We start from the raw sequence: 27,522 nt of genomic DNA, 5'->3' as shown, positions 1-27,522 counted from the left end.
CCTTCGTCACTGGAGTCATAGCGCGTGTTGCGCTGTCTCTTCCTTGTGTCTTGGGAGTTTATCCATTGATGACTGCTGCTCAAACACCTTCGCCAAGGCACTGGCTACTTCATAATGCTCTGTGTGTTCCTCAGCAGAGACAGAGGTTGTCATGGTTCCTCTTGATGTGCTTGTGGAGGTAGATCTGGGAGGTATAGGAGAATGGGCACTCAGAGCAGGAGAACACCCAAGTCTTGCACAACTCTAACATCACAGCTAGGAGAGCGAATGAGAGAGACCATTAAAAAGGATTATCTCACCTGTAGTACAAGTTCAAATATAGAGTGATTATACGTCATTGTAAATGAGAGCTTACTCTCAATTGATTCACGAGGTTAAAAAAAGATTGAATGAATATGTAGCTAGTGGGGGGTTACAACCACACAACTGTGGAGAGAGAATGAGACACTTGGTTCCCTCCTCTACTGGTGTTCATGGCCATGGCCACACACCTGGAATACTCCAACCCTGATTTAAAGGCATAAAAGTGGGGAACACATTCTTGAGACGGTTCCTAAAACTGGAGGGAAAAAAAACGGGAAAATGATCTTCCCTCTCCTCATCACTCACTTCTGCATGGGGCTGAGCTCTACCCTGTCAGCAGTGGCAATACATGGGATAGCGGCTCAGCACACAGGAGAACTGCACAGAGAGGAAGGAGGAGAGAGAAAACCAACAACAAAAAAGGCAAGAAGGGTTAATAACTGAGCGAATCTTGCAAGTTTGCACTACAGGGAAGCAATTGCTCAATTTCCCTGATATTGTGGCGTCACTGGCGTCAGTGATGCGTCTTATGAATCTCACATGTCTACCGCTAACATTAACTCAATATCAATATTCCCATTTGTTTATCCCGTCTATGGAAACGTATGTGCATTTGTACTTACGTGTGCCTGCCTATATTGATGATCAGGTGTTTCTCCACCTAAGGGCTGGCCAGACAGAACCATCAGAGACCATTGGGCTGAGCTGAGGAGAGAGCGACATGTTAGAGTGTATGTGTGCATATGTATATGGTGCTCTTCTGTTAATACTCATGAGGGCATTCAACTGAACAAGACTCACAGAGCCTGTGGTGCTGTCCCAGGACTGCCCCTGGCCACGCCTGTCCCCGTCTTAGCGCCGCTTCCTGTCCCGCTCACCTGCTTCTTGCTCAGTTCAAACAAGAACTGGGAGGTTGGCAACTGAGAGCATGGGAGGGGAGAGAGGGAGAGAGAGAGAGTGGGTGGGTGACCCTCTCGTTGGCTGACATGCACACTCCACAGGACCACGTGATTTCTGACACGTTTAGAGGAACAGGGCAACATGTCTACCACCCTTCACACTCAGTAATTAAATAGATTTTGCAAGACACTATATTAGTAGTCCACATCATGAGTACCTATTATGCAACATTTGGATTTGTATGTGAGTGAAAACGTAGTACACAATTCTTTACCCGTTTGACAGAATGAGCAACCATTTCAACAGTTAAGAGTAACATGAAATCCACCAAGATGGCTGCTGTAACCAAAAAAGCCAAGATGGCTGCTATAACAAATCCTGCTAGCTAGCCTAGCTCCGTTGTTGGGGCTTCTAGTATTCTGTTAACGTTAACTTCGGAAAAATGAATGCCTAAGAACAAACACATACTAACGGTGTCGTGGGTTAATACGAAATCAATGGGTAAGCTAATTATCGCATTTTATTCCAAGCGATGAAACAGTATGAACGTGCAGGAGCTCGCGCGAGCCTGCTAGACTCGAGAAGACTCCATCATTGCCCGTAATTAGGAAACAATGGCCCACGACAACACTTCATAAAAGTTATAGTGTACACAACTGAAATATTCTCAAGTTGCCAAGCCAACATTATAATTTAAGCTACAATTACACAAAAGCGAAAGTTATAACAATAATTGCGACAGAGTAATTTTACGTAGGCTACTTAGCTAGCCATGATGTACAGAAAAAAGCTAATCACGTTAGCTGGCTAGCTAGTTAGCTAACATTGGAAAGAGAGCATCTGCATATAGATAATCATTACAAAGGGTAGCTTGCACATAACGTTGGTGTTTTATCTGGGACGATACCAAAATACATAGCTAGCTATGTATACATTGAAATTGAGATACTTACAAGATCTGTGTTGTCGAGGGGACAAAGACAGCGTGTTGGTCTTTCTCAATCGTTTCTGTTTCAAACGGAAAGGAAGTGTAACCCGTCGTCGTTTTCTGCTTCTTCGCTGGGTTTAGTGGCGGATCGCAAACAACTTTAATGTGCATACAGCCACCTACTGTACCAGAGTGTGTAACTTGTTTGTCTAGTTCTTCAATTGTGTCACCTAAGAAAGTAGCCCAATGCCTTGTATTCTTTGTTTTACGTTCACTGCTCAGCGTTCATTGCTCACATTTAGGTTGCAAAATTAGGACTTTATTCATAGGCATATTTTTTATCATTATTTTCATTAGGCCTAGACTGCAAATCTTTAGTGTTAATATTAACTGTAAATGAGAAATTACACACAAAACAGACATGCAGGATTTCTCCTCATTATTACAATTCTGTAACTGTATGACTTCAAAATTTATTTTAAAACCTAAGTAATTTACAAATGTTCTGACCCACTGTGACACATTTCCAATAAAGTCAGATTGGGACTGTGATGTAACCACATTGTCACGTTATTTAATTACATCGTAGTTACGGATTTAAGCAGCAGTGGCGGCTACGTTCCCTTACATTGTCCTTGAGGACGGCTATTTTGGTTATTTTGCGACTGAAAAGGCAAGTGTCAGCTAGGTGTCAGCTAGGTCCGCTGCTGGTACCGTCGCAAAGTTACCACAATTACACCAATGTGTCCCGTCAGTTTTACGTACTGTGTTAGTAGGGCAGTCACTCACTCAAGATCTAAAGCATCTTCTGGGGGCTAGGAGTGGGTGTCTAGATCAGAGGGGGCCACAGCTGATTCTGTGAGTAGCAGCCAAGCCCCCAGGATCAGCTTGGCGCATTGAAGCCACCATGGGCTTTCAGGCCAAGCCCGGTATTGCAAGTCATGCGGCCCAAGAACCCTTATTTCCCATGTTAGTGGATGATGATAGATAGGGCTAGAAAAGGAAAACAAAATTTTTCTGGGTATCATTCAGCATCAGAGACCAATCTTATCAATATAAACTTTTAATTCAATGGGGTTTTGGGGTTTTTGCAGCCACCAATACCTGTATCGAGCCATTTAAACATGTGCTGTGCACGAGCCTCGGGGACGCGCTGGTCGCGCGTTCGTGAGTCCTGCGAGCTCGGGAAAGCACGTGACCATAGGAAGACCCGCCCTACTCTGCCTCTGATTGGATAGGAAGTCATGTAATGACGTCGCTAACATTTGCTATGCTTTAGCAATGAAGCTTATGATCATGCTAATCAGAACGTATGTCTATGATGCAAATGATCATGACATGTGGTTACTTTAGGACATCGTTGGAAAAGATCTAGAGGGTAAGTGGGTCAATGTTGAATAACTTAGCTAACATTATCTAATGTTACATTTCTTTATATTAACATCAACTATATTGATAGGCTAGGGAGCTATGCTAACGGTAGCTAATGCTAACGGCTTAGGGTTAACGTTAGTTAATGCTAACGTTACGTTCGGAGGTCTCAGATGTATTTCAATTTTAACAATGTTGAGCATGATCAATGTGACATTGTTCATACATTGATTACAGTCTGTAATCTTGTCTGGCATTATTTAGCTATAGTGGGCTGATGCTTGCTGCTGCTACTATAGCATTTGCCACATTATACATCAAATTAATCAAGCATAGTTAGTGTTATTACCTGAAGGCATTATTACCATTGCAAGTAAGCATGCCATGTATATGCCATGCCTGGAAATCAAATTAATAGTGTAATTATTCCCCATCATAGCTCATTGTACACTGATATAATCATTCTCCTTGCCTTTGCTAATACTCATCTCTTTTATCAAACTTTGTGCTAGGAAAGAAATCTGGCTGTGATTCGTCACTAGTGCTCATCCAGGCTGTTGTCATCTCCCGCCTGGACTCCTGCAACTCCCTACTTGCTGCCATCCTGCAGCGTTGGCCATCAGACTCCTGGAGAAAGCTGCTGCTAATCCCGTGTTCAACGGCCCCATGCTCTTCCACACAACTTCCCTACTCCTATATGTATAGTCTATATGTTTTTACGTGTTTCTTTACATGTCTTTACATGTGTATTTGTCAGGGTTTGTCTGTTAGTGATTGTCGTGTCCCCACTCTTGGCCTGCACCTTGACGTGGTGAGTGGGCTTTAAACCAAGCCAGGCCTTTTATAGTTGTGTTTTGTGTTTTTCTGTTTGCTTAAGTGTCTAATATTGAAGGTACAAAACCTTTAAAAAAAGAAAGAAAAAAGAAGCCCCTTCCTTCCCATAAAATTCCTGCGATTGTAACAGGTGTATTGATTCCACCACACTTGCCCACACTGGGTTCAAACCCGGGTCCTCTGACTTAGGAACGCACATGACCACCTTTCTAGAACACTGCCACCAGCTATCCCAATGAAAAGCTAGCGAATCAATTGTGCACATGGGCAGTACTAATACTGAGGACTGAGTTTAAACCAGTTCAACCAGATATTCACTGAGCCTGACGGGCACCTGCCAGCTAAAAAACCTAGTACTGTCACCCTCGACTTCTGCTGCGCCTGTATCCAGCCATAGGGGCTGATTATTTATAATGATGTTGATGAAGTTTAAAACCTTATTTACACATAGTGTTTGCTGTTTTAAAAGATAAATGCAGTGATATGAGGCGCCACCTATTGGTGAGGACAAAATCATTTTTTGACTGACTAGATGAGATAATGAATTCCTGATGTGCATAATGATGTCACTAAATCCCACTGTGATTGCTTTTTCAGTCAGTGAACAGGAAGCAGAGCAACCCCTCTGTGTTCGATCACCTGATAGAAGAACCTCCTAGGTGAGACCACACTACAGTACGTTGCTCCAGTAAACATATGAAGACCCAGCCGTATTTAAGCTGTCTTGTCTAATTTGAGCTGTCTTGTGAAGTCCCTGTTTTTCACATACTCCCCCCAACCCCCCCCCCACCTACAGATGTGTAGTGCTCTGATCTACAGTCCCCCAAGTACAGGCAAGACCCCAGTGGCGCGGGTGCAGACTAACGAGTGTAGGCAGGGAAACACAAAGGTGTCTATAAGGAAAGGAGCTGACTGCCTTAGCAAGTGGGTTGGTGAATCAGAACACATAATCAGCTCTGCCTTCTCTTTGACCAGGTTAGCCAATGGGGCAACTGTGGCGGTGGGGGGAGGGGGGTATAATTATTGGACAGGACACCTGACCATCATCCTCAGTGTTGACTGAGAGCTTGTGATGGCTGTTTGTTGGTCTCTCCCAAGGTCAACCTAATGAGACCCTCCTTCATCTTCTTCCACAAGATAGACCGGCTGGCCCCAGTATGCTCCAGCAGACAGGACCAGATACACAGGTGAGGCCTGTCTGTCACGGAGCCACCGCCTCGCTCCGCCTCTGATGTAACTCGGTTCTTCAGCTTGGCTGCGTACTTGATTGATGTTGCACATGGGCGATTGGAACTAAACTAACCTTGCGTTGCATTTGTCTCTCTCTCTCTGGCTCTATCGTGTCCACTCTGCTGGCGCTGATGGATGGGTTGGACAGTCAAGGGGAGCCAGTGGTCCAGTTCCTGTTCATGCTTGGTTGTTGCCTACTCACCTTCCCATCTCCTGCATCACCTGCCACCTGTCTCCACTCTGCCCAGCTGCACCTCATCCCTCATTACTCTTAGCATTAATACCAGTCAATTTCCCTTGGTTCTCTGTAAGATCATCCAGTCATCTACCAAGTCTGCTCAGCTCTTCTGTCTGCCATATTTTGGAGTTGTTTATTGAAATTGAGTTAAAGTAGTTTGTATGGGTCAAGCATCCTCCAGTTTGTATGACTCAAGATCTGTTTACTGCCATGTATATGGTTCACACATACTAGAAATTTGACTAGGGTTAAGGCATACACTGGTGACATGTTTTTAATTGTTTTTAGATCACTGTCTTTGTGATATTTTCTGATGACCAAGCCTTTGATCTAAGCAGAGCCTTAGCACATTATGGAGGAACCATGTCCCTTTCTTTTACCGATCCCTGAGAGCAAGACCTGAGAATGTCCTGAACAGTGTGGTGGCCACATTTGTTGGGAATTTGGGTGGAAACAGTGTGGAACATCATTGCATAGTTTGACTGCCATTTCATACCAACATTAAGAGAAAGTGGAGAAGTAGGCTATACCTAGAAAATACTATAGTTGTGCAATTCGTTTGTACAGTCTAGTAGTTAAATGGTTAAAAATGGGCAAGCAATAACATTGGAGGGAAATGTATACTGACACTGATGATTGTTTCAGAAATGGTCTGAGACAAAATAATGAAATGTTATACATCAGTATTGTGAAACACTGAACATATTTTAATGACTGACAAGGAGAGAGGAAACAGTCCAAGTTAATCAATAATAACTAGGCTCACTATGAACAGTGTGTATTATTGGCTCTGTTCTGACATCAGTGCACAGTTCATTCCACCACTGTGAGGCCAGGACAGAAAAAAGCCATGGCCGTTACAATCTGCCGTAGGGGGGCTTGGAGCAACTGGGGAACCAATCACCTCAAGGCAGCAGAGCTTGACCACAGCCTGGAGGTCGGAGGGAGCTGTTCATTTGCCCTGTAGGCTTGAACCACAGTCCTAAAATGGATGGGACAGCGCAGGGAGCCAGTGCAGAGAACAGAGTAGGGAAGTTTTGTGGAAGAGCATGGGGCTGTTGAACACCAGGTCAGCAGCAGCTTTCTCCAGGAGTCTGATGGCCAACGCTGCAGGATGGCAGCAAGTAGGGAGTTGCAGGAGTCCAGGCGGGAGATGACAACAGCCTGGATGAGCACTAGCGACGAATCACAGCCAGATTTCTTTCCTAGCACAAAGTTTGATAAAAGAGATGAGTATTAGCAAAGGCAAGGAGAATGATTATATCAGTGTACAATGAGCTATGATGGGGAATAATTACACTATTAATTTGATTTCCAGGCATGGCATATACATGGCATGCTTACTTGCAATGGTAATAATGCCTTCAGGTAATAACACTATGCTTGATTAATTTGATGTATAATGTGGCAAATGCTATAGTAGCAGCAGCAAGCATCAGCCCACTATAGCTAAATAATGCCAGACAAGATTACAGACTGTAATCAATGTATGAACAATGTTACATTGATCATGCTCAACATTGTTAAAATTGAAATACATCTGAGACCTCCGAACGTAACGTTAGCATTAACTAACGTTAACCCTATGCCGTTAGCATTAGCTACCGTTAGCATAGCTCCCTAGCCTATCAATATAGTTGATGTTAATATAAAGAAATGTAACATTAGATAATGTTAGCTAAGTTATTCAACATTGACCCACTTACCATCTAGATCTTTTCCAACGATGTCCTAAAGTAACCACATGTCATGATCATTTGCATCATAGACATACGTTCTGATTAGCATGATCATAAGCTTCATTGCTAAAGCATAGCAAATGTTAGCGACGTCATTACATGACTTCCTATCCAATCAGAGGCAGAGTAGGGCGGGTCTTCCTATGGTCACGTGCTTTCCCGAGTTCGCAGGACTCACGAACGCGCGACCAGCGCGTCCCCGAGGCTCGTGCACAGCACATGTTTAAATGGCTCGATACAGGTATTGGTGGCTTCAAAAACCCCAAAACCCCATTGAATTAAAAGTTTATATTGATAAGATTGGTCTCTGATGCTGAATGATACCCAGAAAAATTTTGTTTTCCTTTTCTAGCCCTATCTATCATCATCCACTAACATGGGAAATAAGGGTTCTTGGGCCGCATGCCGTGACATGACTTGCAATACCGGGCTTTGGCCACTACGTCAAATGGCTTCATGCGCCGGTGAGCAACTTTCATTGAAATGAATAGGCAGCCATTTTCAATGCCGTCTCCAGTTATATTATACCTCCATGGTAGCAGCACATAAAGGTTTTAAAAAGACGTGTCAACAGGACTGGCTAGCTAGCATAGCACATTATAATTTAAGCATTCATGAGAATGGAAACATGCGTCCTGGCTGCTGCTACTAGATTTTTATGTATTTATTTGGACAGGAAGTATTTGCAAGTGTGCCAGCTAGCAAGCTAGCAAACAGTCGCCACCTCACTAGAACAGTGCAGTGGTTGAGGCTGGCTAGCGAAAGCTAGCTTACTAGAACTGTAGTAGCTGTCTAGTTAATGGTAGCTAATGTTATCTTGCAGCTAGCTTACCAGAACAGTAGTTGGCTGGTTTCTAGCACTGTCGCTAGCTGTCTAGTTAATGGTAGCTAACGTTATAGCAGCTAGCTTACCAGAACAGTAGTTGGCTGGTTGCTAGCACTGTAGCTAGCTGTCTAGTTAATGGTAGCTAACGTTAGCTAGCAGCTAGCTAACCAGATCGAGTTGTTACCAGAACATAAGCTTATTAGCTAACGTTAGCTACCTATCTTAGCACTTTCTTCACACACTAGGCTAACGGCTCTCGTTGTCATGGCCCTACTAACACAACAATGTTGCAGCAATGTGCAATTTAGACTTTTGTATGGTCCACTCAACGTCAAGTTAAACGTGCATGCAACGCAAACGCGGTATCTGCACACAAGTTGCTGCAACATGCAGGTCCAACGTGCCTGCAATGTGCACACAACGTTGTGATTTCCGTGATTTCGATGTATATTTCGCACGTTTTGTCGCCGGTGCTGCAACGTGGACAGAAAGTAACACGTTTATATGACTTTGTTATGTTGCTGCAACGTGGTCTACACTTCCGTTGGCTACATTTATAATTTGCATTACAAAACAAATCAGCTCCTTGCACAAGCTCCACTACTTCCTGAAACTCTACAGGCATATTTCTTTACCGTCCTATACTATTGGATAGCAATTGCGATGAATCCGGTGTGCAGCACACCTGATCAATCACTTCCATCCACTAGTATAGGACAGGAAAGAAATACGCCTGTAGAGTGTGTTGAATATGGTTGATTTTCAGAGAAATGCCTTTTAATATGATCCTGTTAGCTATTTCCTAATTATGATGATTGACCTCTGAGTATGGCTGTCGGCTTGAGTTTTCGGTAAGAAACGGTGTCTCTCTTCCATAGACTTATGAGATAAAGACATTCCATGGCTGGTACACTCTGTGCCAAACGCCATTGTTGTGGTTTGAGATAAAGGCCTGGGCGCCGAGGCGGCGTAGGTTAACGGGACAAAACAAGGCCACAGAAGAAACCAGAGAGACAGTCTTATCGGAGAAGAGACGAGGGAGTGGGGACACTCAAACCACATAAGAACGTTGCAACGAGACCAATGCTTTGATTTGGGTCCAGACAGCATACAGAGAGGTCAACCGTACATTAGGCCATGCCATCGTCTTTTGTATGTCAAACCTTCTGTAATAAACCACTTCTGCTTGAGGCTCAGATCCCGTGTTGGAGAGATTCATTTGGAATACACCTGAAAAGGAGACACTGGACTGTGTGGTATTGTGTGATATTGGGGGCCGTCTTTTATTGAAATCAAAACACAACGCAGAGCTGAAATAAGGACAATAATAAAATACAACGTCATCGTGTCAGGAAGTAGTGGAGCTTGTGCAAAGAGCCTATTAATGCCATAGTCAATGCAGCAAGCAAAATTATGGTACAAAAGTGATGACACAACATTAACAGTTAAGAACAATTTATTATATTAAAAAAGTACACACAATGTCTGGCCTGCAACATAATAAACAAGTTCTAAAAACAAAAAGGATTTTAAAAAACATAAAAACAAAAAGTTATTTACAAAAAAAGTTATTTACAAAAAAGTTATTTACAAAAAAAATGACAGGCTGTGCTCAGATAGGCTGGGGGTGGGTGTCAGATGGGCTGGGGGGCAGCTAGGAAGGGAAGTCTTCCTCATCAGAATGCTGGGCTGTGCTCAGATGGACTGTGCTTGGATGGGCTGTGCTCAGACAGACTTCTGCAGATACCTAAAGACATAATGAAATGGCTGTAAATACACAACGCACATATATGCACAAAAAAGTGGTACACAATCATTGGAACCATGCCGTGTCACTGGGTAGGAGAAATAAAAAAAAAAAGAAGACATCACTTACCCTTCTGCATTTAGCAGAGGCATATTTTAATGTCTGCTGCAGCTGGGCGGCCACCTCCGCCGTCGTGGCCTTCGGCATGGAGACGATAACTGCACCTTTAAGTTATCAAGAAAGGTAATGGTTTCAATTCACATCGGTCATGGAACAAAGATGATGTATTAAAAAATATAAAAAATATGAAACATTTCTTACATGTTAGAACATTGAACATTGATGGTATTGCTAAGGTATTGCTAAGCTAGGTATTGTGTCTGCAAAACAAAGACAGTCATTTACTGTACCCTTCCCTGTAAAAATAAGACAAGGTTCTGCCCTGCAGACACTCACCATCTTCCTCTGATGTTCCCGGTCCTTCACACTCTGCGCAAGCTCACGGAGTTGCTCCCGCAAGATGTACAGACCTCTGGAAATCTAGATAAACACAGATGTGGCTATAAGTACATTGACATAAAACTAAATGAAACTCAAAATATATCCCTGCATGCAACATGAAGTAGTTCCATACCAGCATCTGCAGAGCAGCATCAATTGGGTAGAGGGGTACATGGAGTCAATGGTGCTGGAGCCGTTTTCTTTGTCGACGGCATCACAGACCTAACTGAAAACCAAAAGGGATAAAGGAAAGGGATTAGCAGGAAACTTTATGGTGTTGGCAGCATGCTTTGGCTTCTGGCATTTGAAGGAAAATAAATTAAGACATTAACAGGTAGACATCACAACACCACAGCAGTACATGCCACTCTTACCTGGTCTGGCTGGGGTGCTATACATGAGGCCTGGGCTCATATGGTTTTCGCTCACAGGGGATGAGCTCGGAAAATCTGCAAGATGAGTAAAATGGTATTCAATCTAAAAAAGCCAATCACAGAGCTAACTGAAAACCTAAAGGGATTAGCAGTAAAGGGATTAGCAGGACACTATGGTGTTGGCTTTGGCTTCTGGCATTTGGAGGGAAACTAAATTAAGACATGGAACAGGTAGACACCACAACACCACAGCAGTACATGCCACTCTTACCTGGTCTGGCTGGGGTGCTATACCTGGGGTCTGGGCCCCGCTCGCTCACATGGGACGAGCTTGGAAAATCTGCAAGATGAGTAAAATGGTAATCAAAATAAAAAATCCAACTATCAGTGTGCAGCAGGCATAGACATTTCATTCATTTAATTTCAACACAAACATGCATACCTGGATTGTACAGGACAGCCGGCAGAGGCCTTTCAACTCCGGCACCTGGCATACTATCTTTGGCCTGCATTGTGGGGACCAATGGCTGCCCGGGGCTTGGAATATCTAGTGAAATATCAGTAAATTAGCTCAGATTACTCGATTTCAAAAGTACTACTCTTTTGGGACTGTTGAATGCACTTTAGTATATTACCTTCAGCACTGGAGTGATAGCGCGTGTTGCGCCATCTCTTTCTAACGTCTTGGCACTCGTCCATTGACGACTGCTGCTCGAAGACCTTTGCCATGAGCCTGGCACCTTCGTAATGATCTGTGTGCATAAATATTATACCATAATCAATACATTTCAGCCATCCTTTTTCCTCAGAATAATGAGTCATGATTTTTTTCCCCCATCAGTATTTTTTAACAGCTTAAAATGCAAACAGTACCTGTTGTGGACTTTGGGAAAACCAGGACTCTGTGGAGCGCCCAGCCAGGGTTAGGTTCCAAACAGCTCTTTATCCGTTGGCTGACTTTGTTCATTGGCCAGGAACACATCTGCAACTGTGAGTGAAACCATGTTAGTACCCGCTTCCCTGTACAATTGAAAAGTAGCACACCAATCAGAAACATTGTTCACACAAACATGTTCTTAACCCATCCTTTTTGGAGAGCCAGGATACTGGGACAACCGACACAGTGTCCTCCCCCAGAAACTCCACGCTGCAAAACAGTCTGCCCAATAAACAAAAAATATTCAGGTTATAAACACATAAGGACCCTATGGGAAAGTAGGCAGAGGGGAAGAAGCGACTAAAACTGAACAATTCAACAAGTCATTACAGCCGATAAGTAATTAGTGACACGCCACTATTCTATACTATTCCTTTTTTTAAATTCTCTGCTGGCATCTGCCCAGGACAGATGCGGTCAATGGCGGTCAATCATCAGTGTGGGAAACATGAAGCTAGTTTAGGCATTAGCCACTGCAGTGCACAGATTAAATGTATAAGGCCCGTGAATCACGCGTTACTACTCGCAGTTTTAACAGGGACGCCTGTTTTTGACTCGTGAACTCCAACAATACACACCGATACTACTAATGTGGCAAAAAAAGCTGCCTCCATCTTTGTTTCGAGCTAACGTTATTGTCCATGATACCCCGCTTACCTCGTGGGTGGCATCGTTCTCAGTCTCCCACTTTCCAGACAAATGGAAAATATATAAAGCATTATCTTGGCTTCGCCTTCACTGTTGCCTATGTAATATTAGCCTAATATTCGTGATGGCCTTAAAAAGCCTGACACGAGCAAGCTCCCAATGTGAGTCTCACATTCAGCAGAGTCAAACAAAAACAATTCACATGTCCAGCGGCCATTTTAGAGTCACATTACTAACACAAACTACCAGCTCAGACTGTTCGCTTATGTCTCTGCAAATGTTCGCGGCGAACACAAAGCCAGCAGTAACAGAAAAAAGGTTTGCAATAGTTTGTCGGAGTATTTGCAATATTGTCTAAACGTTAGCCAAGTTTGGGCCTTGACTTAGCTAGCTAACACTAGGTAGCGTGCTAGCTCGCATTAGCTAATGTTAACTAGCTATCATTAGGCTTCCAATTCCTGAACTTAGTTTAGCGTGCAGGTTATGAGTTACTTCTGTTTACTTAAATCTTATATTACCGGTAAGTGAACAAATAAATATCTAAACCAAGTCAAATCAATGTAATTTGATGAGAAAAAACCCTGAGGTGAAGTTAGCTAGATAACTTACCAGAGATGAAGTGCGCACCACACAAAAAAGTGTTTGTTGGTCCCCAATCTGCTCTCTTTATGGCTTTAAACCACAGCTTTCGGCGGTTCCTCTGAAAAGGGTGACATCTCGAGGGGATGCTGAAGAATCTGAGGCCATCATCTTGTCCTTTTCTGTTTGTACAGTTCACAGCACAGCAGCTTTGAGGCATAATTAGCTACATGAAACGGAGCTCCTGGCTACTGTGGCTAGCGAGTTTGTTTGCCTTTTTGCCTAGAGGCTGCGTGCGCACTCTGCTATGACGTAGGCGGCGAACCCATCTATAGGGAGGGAAAGTAATCTCATCGCCCCCTAGTGGAGGTGTTCCATAATGCCGAGAGAATGAATGGGATTTCTCATAGACACGTCTTTTGAACCAGGCCAGGTCAAGCCTGGCTTATGTGTGTTGGCTGGCTTGTTTCTGTGCGGGACTGGTAGGACGGTAATGTTTGATAAATAAAGATAGGTCTTGTCACCTGGACACATCAGTTCCAATGCTTCTGTAACCCAGCTGAAATTATGGGTTAAATAGAATTGCTTATAGTTTATTATAACAAGTAAACTATTAACTTGAGCCATGAGTTAATTAGTCATGTGTAACTTTATGTTTTTTGATGCTCCAGTTATATGGTAACCGGTAAACTCATTGGTATAAATGTATCCACTTCCTTAAATAATTAGGGACCTTTACTTTGAAAAACCGGGAGCTCGCGATATTCAGCCAGATTTGTCTGGACAAGTTCTGAGCGGAGCTCATGTTGCCTCGTGAAGAGAAACGTCGAGAGAAAAAGCATAACTATTTTACAGAGAAAACGGGTAGAATTAATCAGAAGTAAGATCAGAGTTAAGATAGAGTGAATTAGTGTTTACTACAAGTTGCAAGGACACCAACAACCTTTATATCCATTTTCTTGTCATCGGTTGTTGCCTTGCTGCATCGACTCGGTAAGAGCTAGGCTAATCTAGCTTCCCTCCATTGCTAGTGCTGAGATTGTTGTAGCCGCGATGTTGTAGCAATGAGATCGATAACTAAGGACAATGAACACTAAGTTATGTGTAACAAATGTTAGGTGTGTTTGGAATGTTTGTATGTTGAAAGTGAATGCTTTGGGAATTTATAGAGACAATTTAGTATTATTTTGGAGCATATTACTTTGAGGAAAGAAAAGGCAGAAATCATTTCAGCTAGCCTCACCACTTCACGAGATAGGCTAATCATATTCCAGATTCCATATTGAACTGTGTACTATTCTTTTTGAAATATTATGGATGATGCAGTTTATTAATATGTGAGACTACATTGTGTAGAACAAAACCATTCTACTTTGTATATGAGAATGAGGAATTTGGATTACAATTAATAATTGAGAAGGTGAAATTTGGACTACAGAATGATGAATAATATTATTTTCATACAAGTGTAGGCTATTGTGTTCAGCCGTACTCAGTTGATTCCAAAGATTTAGATTTAGATTTAGAAATGATGTTGTACAACCAATAGAAAGACTGTGAGCCTGTTTGTGTGCAGGTCAGGTCTTTTTTCTCTTATTGAGAAAACCCCATGAGGATGATCCAGAGAACCAATTGATGGCGAGCCACCCAACTTGATTCCAGGATTCAGGATCTACATAGCTACAGTACTGCAACAGCAGTTTGACCATCAGCCTTGTGGTAGGATTGTGCCAGTCAGGCTGGCATGGCACCAGCCCAACACAGCAGCACGTCTTGAGTGAGAGACAGAAATCAGACATTGGGTCAGCTCAGATCCCGACTAGTTTGACTGAACTACAGTCTTGGACGTCTACCAAGGACACCTGAACAAGGATGATTTACATCCACACAATACCATTCATATTTTATTTGGGCCCAGTTTATTATTTTTCTTATATTGTAATTGTATATATGTTGTGTTTGCTTACCTTTTGAATATAAAGTGCAAACTAAGTTGCAAACTATTTGGATTTACTTGTGGTTGTGGTTATTGCACTGACTTTATACCTTGCTCCTTTCGAACCTAGCTAGCGTATGTTTATCCAGAAGTGGGTTACACTTCCAATGCTAATCCAGCACAATAAGAGCAGGATAGCCAGTTAGCTCAAGGGCTCACAACAACTAGCAGCAGCTTCCATAACATTAATGGTAGCGGTCAGAGGCTAAAGCAGTTACACTGATGATAACATAAAGTCATCCCCACCAGGAACCCCGGTCTCCTGGGTGGGAGTCCAATGCTCTCACCACTACTCTACTTGTGCAGTGGAGATCGGCGGGTGGGTTTTGGTGTCCTTCTTCCAGTCCTTAGTGTGGGTTGGGGTTAGAATATGGGTTGGGGTTGGGACAGGATCTGGTCTACAGTATAAGGCAAGGGGTAAAGGTTGGAGTGAAAGGATGAACATGTGGAGGTTTGGGGTATAGTCCCATAAAGTCATCCCCACCGGGTCTTCAACCCCAGTCTCCAGGGTGGGAGTCCAATGCTCTCACCACTACTCTACTTGTGCAGTGTAGATCGGCGGGTTGATTTTGGTGTCCTTCTTGATTTTGGTGTGCTGGGACTACTGCCTCTTGTGGTGCCAACAGAGAAATGCAGGCCAACATTGTCCGCAGTAACGGAGGGGAGGGAGGGAGGGAGTGATGACCGGACGAACGCTATACTAGGTGCGCTGGCACTGTAAGTCACGCACAAAAAAACATCAATACATTAAGCTCATTTCTCCATCACCACCTAAAGCTGTGCCAGTCAACAGTCAGTCTAATCACTGAAAATAAACCACATAGGCGTACAGCGACTGGTGCATCACATCCTATACAAAAATTAATTACTATAGGATTTGAAGTGTCCTACTCCTATTGTAATGAGCACTGTCTGTCTATAATGCAGTAGCGTACCGTGGGGTCTTGCACAGGGTCTTCTCTGACATTGTTATTACTCCCAATGCCCCCCAACCCCCCACCCCTGCTTACAGCCAACACACAAAAATGATATCTTGGTCGACACCGAAAAGTTAGTAGAATGCCTTAAATGGCAAATACTTGGAGACAAACTTTATTGATTCTGCTGATCATAGTTGATTTTCAATCACAATCCGAATTATATTAAATAATTAGCTGTGACTATGAAAATGTAAAACTAACGTCCAGTTGCTCATGAGGGTGTCATTTAAAGGTGCTCTCCCTCCAGCTCTGTTTTCAGCAAGGGGGCATAAACCGTTAGTAGATTAGAAAAGAAACATCAAATTGTGTGCAGGTTGATTAGGCAGTTTGACAGGTCATTCCAATCATTTCACTTGGTCAGAAGTGTGATTGGTTGTTCTGTTTTTATCTGTATTGAGCATTCATGTGTCAAATCTCTTATTTCATTGATTACATTCCGGAGGAGATGGCACCTTTAAACACATAATTTCCACCATGGGTCGCAGTGATAGAGAATCCTGCCTACTTTTTTTTTTTATTAATGAAAAAGCATTCAATTTATAACAAACGGAAATATATAATCAATAACATTTCTAAGATGAGTTATTAACCTCAACATACAGTACAATATGAAGGATATAAGCGAAAATGTAAAAAAAGAAAAAAAGACAGGAGCAGTTTGGCAAAGAATCCTGCCTACTTCAACTGTGAACCAAGCAAGCAGTGACGTCACGGGATAGCCCGATTGCTAGCCTAATAGGACTGTAATACAACTGTCACGTTATTTAATGACGTTGCAGGGACCCATGTTGCCAATGTTTCTGCAACGTTGCAGTAAAGTCTAATTAGACTTAGGAGGGTAAAGTTATTTTCGACCATAGATGGACGTTGTCACAACATCGCCTGATGGTAATGTTGCTACTTACCTAAGTACAACTTATGTGCAACGTTGCTGCAACCCACTGTGTTAGTAGGGGGTTAATGTGAGACCGCGGGCAACTGACGGACCATCTTAACATAGCTACTCTCACCTTTCTTGTGGAAAAAAAACCTTATGGGCTCCCGCTCTGCTCTCCTGGCTTCTCTCTCCACTCTTTTCTGGTGCCCGGATTTATGTATGGGCTTGATGTTTATGATTTAACGTTAGGCTATTAGTGTTAGTATTTGACAGCCAGTCGGTATAGTGACGTTAATGTCAAAAGGGGGACATGCCAGTCCCAGAGACAGTGCCAGAGACTTGCCAGTATGAACCATGGCATGGACCAAACCATTTAAGAAGGGGGATATTGCTCAGGAAATTAAAACCTTTTTCATCTGTATTGCATTATTTGTGGCTTAATTTGAATTCTGATGCAGCATTAGTGTGACTGATCTACATGCAGAATAATTTCGTCATAGAAAGAGGGACCTCTTGTTTGTTTTGTGGGCCCTGCTTGCTTGTGGGCCCTTATAATCATCATCACCTTTCACCGCTAAACAACGGCGCTGCCTCAGGACTGGACTTAATCCCACCCCAGGACTGGTGCTAGATCCCACCTCAGGACTGGACTAGATCCCACCCCAGGACTGGACTTGATCCCACCCCAGGACTGGACTTGATCCCACACCAGGACTGGTGCTAGATCCCACCTCAGGACTGGACTTAATCCCACCCCAGGACTGGTGCTAGATCCCACCTCAGGACTGGACTTAATCCCACCCCAGGACTGGTGCTAGATCCCACCCCGGGACTGGTGCTAGATCCCACCTCAGGACTGGACCTGATCCCACCCCAGGACTGGACTAGATCCCTCAACACAAGGACAGGATTCAGCGCTGCAGGCTAGCTCAGCCATGTGGGGCACAGACCATCCTGGCTAAAGCCCAGTGGTGTAGTGGAGTAGGGGATATGGAGGTATACCAAGTATACCAACTTCTTTATCCATGGACCCATAGTATACCCACTTCTTTAAACACCACCAATGTAAAAACTGTAACATTTCTGCTACAGGACACTCACTTCTTTAGTCAGAGTATAGCCACTTCTTTAATTAGAGTATAGCCACTTCTTTAGTCAGAGTATACCCACGTCTTTAGTCAGAGTATACCCACGTCTTTAGTCAGAGTATACCCACTTCTTTAGTCAGAGTATACCCACGTCTTTAGTCAGAGTATACCCACTTCTTTAGTCAGAGTATACCCACGTCTTTAGTCAGAGTATACCCATGTCTTTAGTCAGAGTATACCCATGTCTTTAGTCAGAGTATACCCATGTCTTTAGTCAGAGTATACCCACGTCTTTAGTCAAAGTATACCCACTTCTTTAGTCAGAGTATACCCACTTCTTTAGTCACCACTACACCCCTGCTTAAGCCCAAATTGTCTTTACTCTATATTTTCCGTAGCAAGATAACTCTCAAGCAGCTGCTAGAATATCAAGAAATTACAAGACCTATGTACACCAGTCCATCACTGACAGGTACAGTATTAAACAGACAGGCTCCAAGGCTAAAGCGGTCAGCGGAAAATAAAGGCTGTGACGGCAGCAGGCAATCACACACACACACAAACACCCCCCCACACACACACACACACACTCCCTTGCTCTGCTCAGTGGAGCACAGACAATTGGAATCACATTCCCACCACACCTGTGAGTCAATATGAATCTCTGTCATCACCACAGCCGAGACCACAGAATTAAAACAGCCCATCCCAGCCAGTCATAAGAAACATGACCGTTAAATAACAGCACACACAACACACACACACAATACACATTAAATAACAGCGTTATTTAACATATTCCAAACGTATTCAACGTATTCCAAATGTTCCAAAACACTGACTGAACTGACAAGAGCAGAGCTGTCTATAATGTGTCTTGTGTTGTGTGTGTTGTATTGTGTGTGTTTACTGTGTGTGTTGTATTGGGGTATTATAATCTTATCTAACTTCAACATGAGTTGATAAGTTTCAGTATGTGGTATTATAATCTTATCTAACTTTAATGTGAGTTGATGGTTTATGTATGTGGTATTTAGGTTACTGTGTCCCACTCAGCAATCTACATGGGGATTATCTAACCATGTTAATCTGCACTCCTATCTCAAACGCCTTGTGTTCACTTGTGATTCATTTTCGAACTAATCCTAATTACACATTCATTTGAGCGTGTACACAATGTGATTTAAGTTTGATTGCTGTGAACCATCTTGTTAATTGAAAAGTATTGACTGGGAAAGTGTTACTGAATCTGGCGGCAGATCAATCATGCGTAAATCCCAGCTTCAGAAACCTACACTGTACACAGGACACAACAGAGCTAATTTAAGATTTTATTTTAAGATTAATTAAAGGTAGTAAAGCTTTGTTTTTCCAGCAATTTCACAGTTGGGCATTTCTTGTTTTTAAAACGTGTTCCTCTGAACCATTTTAAGTCCAGTTTATTGTAAATCGCGTTGTTTTTCAGTCCAGAGAGATGGCTCACAGCTCAGTCATCTTGTCGTTTTGAAGCAGAGTAACTAGGCCTCTAGGCTTTAGGAGAATCCAAGTGTGAACTAATCAAAGCACGTATGCATGAGTAGGCTGGAAACACTGCAACATCACACTCACACACACACGTATGCACGCGCACACACACACACACGTACGCACATACAACACAAACACACACACATATGCACATGCACACACACGTACGCACACAAACACACACACATGCATGCTCACACAAACACGTACATACACAAACACACACACACACACACTTTCTCTCCTCCCCCACAACCCCACAGTTCTAACACACACACCTGACCACCTGGCCACAGTAGAAAAATAACCCTGGACTATATTTCCCATCAGGCAGTTCGCCTGGGGACCAACACCTTCATCATACTGAGCGACAGATGAACATTCGCCCTGCGGCTCCCTCTGCCTGCTTTCCGCCCACTCACTTCTCCTACATGGATCTAAAAGTTTAGTTCAGTTTAATTTATTTATTTGTCAGGCTATAGGTTCACAGGTCAGTGACCATACAAAACCAGAAGAGAGCACAGACATCCTCCCATGAATGCATCTCATGGCTCTGTGCGCGCACAAGTGCGTGTGAGCAGGACATGTTTGGTACATTATTACTGCATTCGTTAGGTCGAGAGCTTTGTGCCAGTCCAAACCCTGTGTCTCTGTGACCTTCCCATGTCGTGATATGGCCGTTTCAATTCCCCCTATTGACAATGAATGGGGGACATTTTTTAGTCCCGAGTCCAAAAAATAAATGGAGGTGAATGGCTGGCCATGTTTGGGCAGCTCATGGACCAGTCCCATGATTCGGATCCGCTCCAAACTGTAATGGGTTCTAAATTGGCCCATGTTACACCCCTTCACTGAGTTTCAGGAAAACGCACTGTCGCAGAGGTAAATATGTCACTGGGACAGAGGTAAATATTAATCTCTCACAAGGAGAAGAGATGCCAGATTCAGCTTCCAGCTATTTTCCATCTGCAGTCACTGGGCAGGTCAACACAAACACTAACACTATCAATACAAATACAGGCTCAAAATACACACAGAAAAGCAGGAAAAAAAATAGGAGATTGGGTCCAGGCTAGGTTTGTTCGCTAATCCTATACTTTTAGACCCAGGTAGAGGGGAACGCAAGCTCACTCTTCAGAAGAAAACGTGGAGGATTGCACTGTCCTGTCTAGTCCCTGCACCCTGTCTAATGTTGCAAGTGTTATGCACCAACTGACCACAGCACATACCTACTAGTATGTGTAAAAACTACCTGGCAATAACATGTATTGTGATTGTGATTCAGGATGTGTGTCGGACTGTGGAGGCCAGGGCGCAGTAGCTTACAACTGACAGTCTTCAGCTCTCACATTCCCATCATGCCTTGTGGCGGGGCGGCGGCCAAACTTTGGCTGACAGCAGCTCTGCTGAAGCGTATCTGCCACTGGCGGACAACTCTGACAAGAGACGGACTGAAACCCCAGGATCCCTCGCCTCGCGCTCTCAGGACGTCAGAGGAACATCACAGCATCACAACAGCAGCTGATAGAAAATGTCAGTTTGGAGTTTGATACAGATACAGAAAGCCCTGCAGAGACAAGATAGCCACATGCTGTGTAAATCCACATGGACAACTGAGACCTGAGGATGTCTGTGTGACAACTGCTACTGGACAACATGAATGAAACATGACCTGCAGCAAAGGCTGACCTGGTGACTCCTCTGTCCTGGTAACTTGTAGTTCACTGCCTTGTAGTTCACTGCCTGCCTTAGAGTGTGTGTGTGTGTGTGTGTGTGTATGAGTGTGTGTGTGAGTGTGCGTTTGCGGTGTAAGCTCCAGGGTCTGACCGTTATGGCGGGTCCGGCGAAGGCCAGTGACAGCAGCATGAGCAGGGGGACGACCTCATGGGTAGGCTCGATGTATGGAAGGCTCAGGCTGCGGTCATGGCAACTGTACCCAGAATGCACCGGCTTGAACATGTCCGTCAGCTCCAGGAAGTATAGGCTCGCCACCAATGACACCAGGATAGGGAGCTGCCGCCCGCGAGGATGTCGACAGACAAACAAACAAACAAGGACATAAACAAAATAATGAGGAAATCAGTGTCAGTGTTGTTGTACTGTTGGACGATCTCATTAGTGTTATTGTTCCAGAGATTTGTAATTGTTTTAATTGGTTAAAGTGTATTAGGCTACTGTTGTTATTGTTCTTCTGGTTTTTAAATTTTCTGAAACTGTTTTTGAATTGTTAATTGATTCTTGTTGATGTAATTTGTTTATTTATTCTTGTTTATGTAATGTTGTTCATTCTTGTTTATGTCAAAAACCTTTTCTTTTCTTGATGTTGATTATTGCTATGTAATTACTCTGCTACACAGTAAAAGAGTTTAACTACTCAGTGTAATTATAAATAAAGCTTGAATGAATGAATGAATGAATGAATGAATGAATGAGAGAGCAGGTGTGCAAGAGAAAGACCTGGTGTAACCTCAGGGAAGTAGAGAGACGTCCAGTTTCTCTTCAGTCACACACGGAATGTCAAGTGCTTGTGGCATTTAGTTATCAATCCCATAAAAGTACGAAAAATGTTTGATAATTTTGATCATTTGTGTCTATAACCCTCAGTGGGGGAAAAAAACTCAACAGTTTCCATCTATGACAAAATCACAACCATGAAATCACACAAAGGAAAACATCTCTCTAAATTATGAAAACAGTCACAACACGCATTCAAATCAGCTTTTAAAGCCTCTCTATGCTGTGGTGCGGTTTGTGTGTGTCTTGCTGGCTATGATAGGACACATTGCTGCACTGATTAAACATAATTGTCACGGTTCTTCTGCTCAGCCAAGTGGTTATCTCTGAGTGCCCAGAGAACGCAGCTCCTCACAGACAAACAGGATATTGCATCGCACCTCCTCCTTTTTTAGAGAAGAAGCCTTTATGGGCCACGAGATGGAGGTGTGATGACAGGAAAGGGAGTGCTCATACATTACAAAGCCAAATACATGAGGAGAGTATACCAACCTGAGATTCTAATTAAAGGTATCTAAGACCATGGTCACACTAGTGGATGCACCTTTTCTGATGCGGTAGCAATGTTCCCTAGACAAACATATAACTATTTTCAGCACCATCTGTTGTTCCATGTAGCAGAGATGCATTGGAAATATGAGACTGTCCTTCTGGTCTGACGGTATATGAGACTTTCCTGGTCTGACGGTATATGAACCAGGAGACTGTCCTTCTGGTCTGCCGGTAGCCTGTGTTGGGACTGGCATGCAGACTGGTCTCTAAACACAGGCTACTGTAGCAGGGATTGGTTGGCACGTGAAAGTCAGGCTATATTTTTCAGAGCACCAGACAGACATAAAAATGCATATGTCTGCTAAATAAGTTATCTGAAAGTACGGCAGTATCCACGGGTCCGCAGCTGACTCTCCAGATTCATAACAGTGGCGTAGTAGAAGGCATGACGTCGGCACTAACAGCTAGCCTAGCCTAGCTCAACGGATATAGGATATAGGGACAAGGAGCATGTCATGTGCAGCAGGAAGCTAACTCCTTATTATGAGCCAAATACATCCATCGATCTCTATCTATCGATCTATCTATCTATCTATCTATCTATCTATCTATCTATCTATCTATCTATCTATCTGTCTGTCTGTCTGTCTGTCTGTCTGTATGTCTGAGTCTGTCTGTCTGTCTGTCTATCTATCTAATCACAGCCCCCCCGCCACCTGCAGTATTGCCCATAAATCCAAAAATGTGTAGCCAGCATATTTTACTTGTCCAGTGATCTCAGTAATTCATGAATGTCAAATCGCTGAGCTAGTCATCCCATTACATGGGATTGATGGAGAGGGGGGATCTTTGGAGTTCAGAGAACTAAGTCAAAAGGCCTAAATATCTGAGTATTTGGATGTTTCTCTGCTTGCATATGAACGTGTGCCATATAGAAGTGGTCATAACTCCACCCCCCTTCCCTGTTCTCCCCTCTCCTCTTCCCCTCCCCTCCCCTCCCCTCCTTCCCTCTTCTCTAACAGCAGGATAGCAGGAATATAGGTCAGTGGCACAGGGGGCCGTTCATTCAGCAGAAAGACCCACACGCTGCCGTCCTCCTACACTACTACGACAGGTCTCAGGTCCTAGAGAGATACTAAAGGTTTGATAACAACAGATCACAGAATGTGGGTGTTTACTCATTAACCTACTATCTGCACTCGTGCAGCTCTCACCAAAGCAAACTGACGAGTTACACAATATTACTCCTAATCAACTTTCTGGTGCATTTCATATCCAGGCTTCCAGGTGTGGTGTGACTGACACCCTAGAGTCCTGTTCCAGGCCTGGTCGTCAGTCGGAGGAGGGGCTAGGTGGCCCTCCAGCCTGGCTGAAGCAGAACCCTCAGCAGGGGTGATTACAAGAATGAAGCCCAGTGACGTCTGAATAATGGATGTATACTAATGGAGAGTAGGGCTTCGGCTCGGTGGGCTGGCAGCTATTTTTAGAGTCTAGCATCAGCATGGAGGATGCCAGCACGGCTAGAAGCACAGTGGTGGAGGTCCCCTATGAAGGAGGCTTGCTAGTACCCTAGTGATGAAGGAGGCTTGCTAGTTCCCTAGTGATGAAGGAGGCTTGCTAGTGCCCTAGTGTTGTAGGAAGCTTTCTAGTACCCTAGTGATGAAGGAGACTAGCTAGTGACCTAGTGATGAAGTAAGCTTTCTAGTGCCCTTGTGTTGAAGGAAGCTTGCTAGTGTCCTAGTGTTGAAGGAAGCTTGCTAGTGTCCTAGTGATGAAGGAAGCTTGCTAGTACACTCAGTGGACTTGTGGTTAGAGTGTCCGCCCTGAGACTGGGAGGTCGGGAGTTCGATCCCCGGCCAAGTTATACCAAAGAGTATAAAAATGGTACCCATTGCCTCCCTGCTTGGCACTCAGCATCAAGAGTTGGAATTGGGGGGCTACATCACCAAATGATTCCCGAGCGCGGCACCGCTGCCGATCCCCCAGGGGATGGGTCAAATGCGGAGAACAAATTTCACACACTCAGGTGTGTGACAATCATTTGGACTTTAACCTTAACCTTTAGTGATAAAGGAGACTAGCTAGTGCCCTAGTGATGAAGGAGACTAGCTAGTGCCCTAGTGATGAAGGAGACTAGCTAGTGCCCTAGTGATTAAGGACGCTTGCTAGTCCCATAGTGATGAAGAAGCTTAGCTGTCCTAGTGATGAAGCAAGCTTTGCTAGTGTCCTAGTGATGGAGGCTTTCTAGTGCCCTAGTGATGAAGGAAGCTTGCTGGTGTCCTAGTGATAAATCAGTCTTGTTAGTGCCCTAGTGATGGAGGTTTGCTAGTGTCCTAGTGATGAAGAAGACTAGCTAGTACCCTCGTGATTATGGAGACTTGCTAGAGCCCTAGTGTTGACGGAGGCTTTGCTTGGTGTTTATGAGTCTGCGAAGCAGTAAATTACTCTCGTTCTTCTTTGAACCTCGCTCTGTGAGATGTAATAGTACCCATCACTGTAAGTACTCCTAACCCTCCTTTTGTTCAAAGCAGATCCCTCTAGTGACTGCTGTAACCCTGTCTCCATGCCCTTTAAGTCCTCCAGTCCCCCGGCATAGCGAACACAAGCAGAATGAGTGTCCCTCAGTCTGAAAGCATTTGCTTAAAGGCTCTTTTACTTGCTGCACAAACCCCCGAAGCGCTCCAGCCCTCCAGCAACACTCACCGGAGGTCAGGTTAAGATATAGGTACAGTACAGGAAGTTTGATCTAATATCTGAAATGTAAAGACCTTGTCCGTGTTATCGAAAACGGCTGTTGGCTAAGCGTCATGCTTCCATTAGTTCCACCCTGGAAAGAAAACCCCTCAGGTAACGACTGTACTTTGCTACTTTTTACTGTATATGTTATTTTTACTGTACAGTATATGTTATTTTTACTGTATATGTTATTTCTAAGCAGAGCACATGTGAAAAAGATGCTGCGTTCCATTTGTCTGGGAAGTGGTGAGGTGGCAGGTGGGAGAGACAGAGAACGACATCATCCACCAGGAAAATGCATCACAGTAGACACCAACAACAGCTCGGAACAAAGATGGACGTTAGCTTTGTTTGCCAAACCAGTAGATAACAATGCACTATGAGGTATTTTGCTCATACAAAAGAGGTAGCAAACATGGCCTGATAACAGTTGGGTACTGATTGTGCAACTGATTTAATGAGACACAAATAAGACAGAAATGTTAATAAAAAGGTATTAATAAAGTTTCACTTAGTTACACAGGGAGCTGCCATCTTGATCACGACTTACAGAGTGAACTCGGGGTAAGGTGGAGGGGTACGAGTTCACGAGTGGAGAAAACAAGTCGAGAGGAGTGTTTTAGTTAAAACTGTGAGTAGTATCTCATAGATCACAACTTTATGGGCCAAATTGAACGCAGCAAGAGACCTGGTCTCAGTATGCTCTTCTATGTCTAAGTAAAAGCTTTTATCTATTTGTCCTATCTATCTATCTATCTATCTATCTATCTATCTATCTATCTATCTATCTATCTATCTATCTATCTATCTAAGCTGTACTTGGTGGTGTTGTGCTGTCATGGACCTGGCAATACAACCTGTTTAACTAACAGAGACGTCTTCAGTGACCCAGCGATTAAGTATCTCTATTTGTTAGATCTAAAGACCTAGAGACCTACTCTGGCTCCTCCATCACTGCAGGCTAGAGGATGAGATATTACTCTTACTCAATGTGATGGAAATGAGAACTGAACGTGTCTCACATTGAGACTTGAACAAACTGGCCAAGCTAAACCCTATTTCCTATTCTTCAGACAGCACTACGTGGTCCTCCAACCACCTCTGCTGCACAATTATGGAGGTCAGACTCAGACAAACTCTGATCTCTCTCTCAGGGGTGGTGTCTTGATGTTACACTTTGTAGGGATACAGACTGACAGACCACACACATACCAGAACTAAACTGACAACATGACTGCACTCTAATATATATAGTGTGAATTTGTGGGAAATGTTATTATTATTATTATTATTATTATTGCTGTGAATACACTAATGCATACTCCCCCTTTGTAGGAATCGAAACCCAGTTAGATTTGCAAACTCTCAAATTGGATAATCTGTTTTATTTCTATGGGGTAGATTAATTGAGAGACATGGCAATCCAATCACAACTAGTTTAAAACATTTATCAAAATGTGATATTATATTTGATAAAATGCAGTTTAGTCAGATAAATCAGAATCCATGTGTCACAGCACGATGGAAGTGGCCAACATCAAACCCATAGTTAATCTCATCTGTCGTCTCATCTGGAGTTGCGTGCAGGTGCCAATTAAAGGCAATCAAACAGAATAGAATATGAATAGAATGGGGTGTTCTGTGTGAAGCGAAGCTTCAGTGATGGAGAGGAGGGTAGACTAACTTACCTCAACAAAATAAAAGCAGGGCAACAGGCTGACGCTGTCTTTGGTCATAATGATCGCTTTGGGTCTTTCTATCGAAGCCATGGTCAGGGCGCCTCAGTCCTCTCCTGTTTCGAGAATAAAACAGCTTTAACCTGTTAGGGGTAATGCTGAAATGTACGCCGCTATCGCGTCTGGCGTGCGAAGATCATACGCGCCCTGCTACCGCTTGCTCCATTCCGGAGTGACGCTGGGGGATCAAGTGTGCGGTTTTTATTATATAGATGCGCGCTCCATGGGTTTTTGCCAAAGATACGAAATCTTCCAACCTACACTCAGTCTATCGTCGTTAATAAAACAGAGCAGCGACCTGCATATCTTCAGACTCGACAGACACCTGCAGCGCGGGGACCAGTAGGCCTATTAAAGCCTCGCTCCGCCGTGCGTGATGAATGTGCGCAGGCGCATTGAAGTAGTCTACACATGAATCAAT

The 27,522-nt window shown here is 43.6% G+C and overlaps 1 protein-coding gene across 1 annotated transcript in view; it reads right to left on the bottom strand.

The window, feature by feature from the left end:
- Window positions 1-27,134, bottom strand: part of LOC311312850 (phospholipid phosphatase-related protein type 4-like) — a gene marked incomplete at both ends in the record, with an annotated part of 50,903 nt that extends 23,769 nt beyond the window's left edge. The window contains 2 exons of the mRNA XM_084442857.1: window positions 21,451-21,636; window positions 27,054-27,134. Of these exons, the coding sequence (XP_084298983.1) occupies window positions 21,451-21,636; window positions 27,054-27,134 (267 nt within the window). The remainder of the gene's footprint in view (window positions 1-21,450; window positions 21,637-27,053) is intronic.
- Window positions 27,135-27,522: the final 388 nt, after the last annotated feature.

The sequence above is a fragment of the Borostomias antarcticus genome (assembly GCF_949987555.1).
Source record: "Borostomias antarcticus genome assembly, chromosome: 9".
Classification (NCBI taxonomy): domain Eukaryota; kingdom Metazoa; phylum Chordata; class Actinopteri; order Stomiiformes; family Stomiidae; genus Borostomias; species Borostomias antarcticus.
The sequence above is the reverse complement of the archived record's forward strand: the minus strand, read 5'-3'. Positions and strand labels throughout refer to the sequence as shown.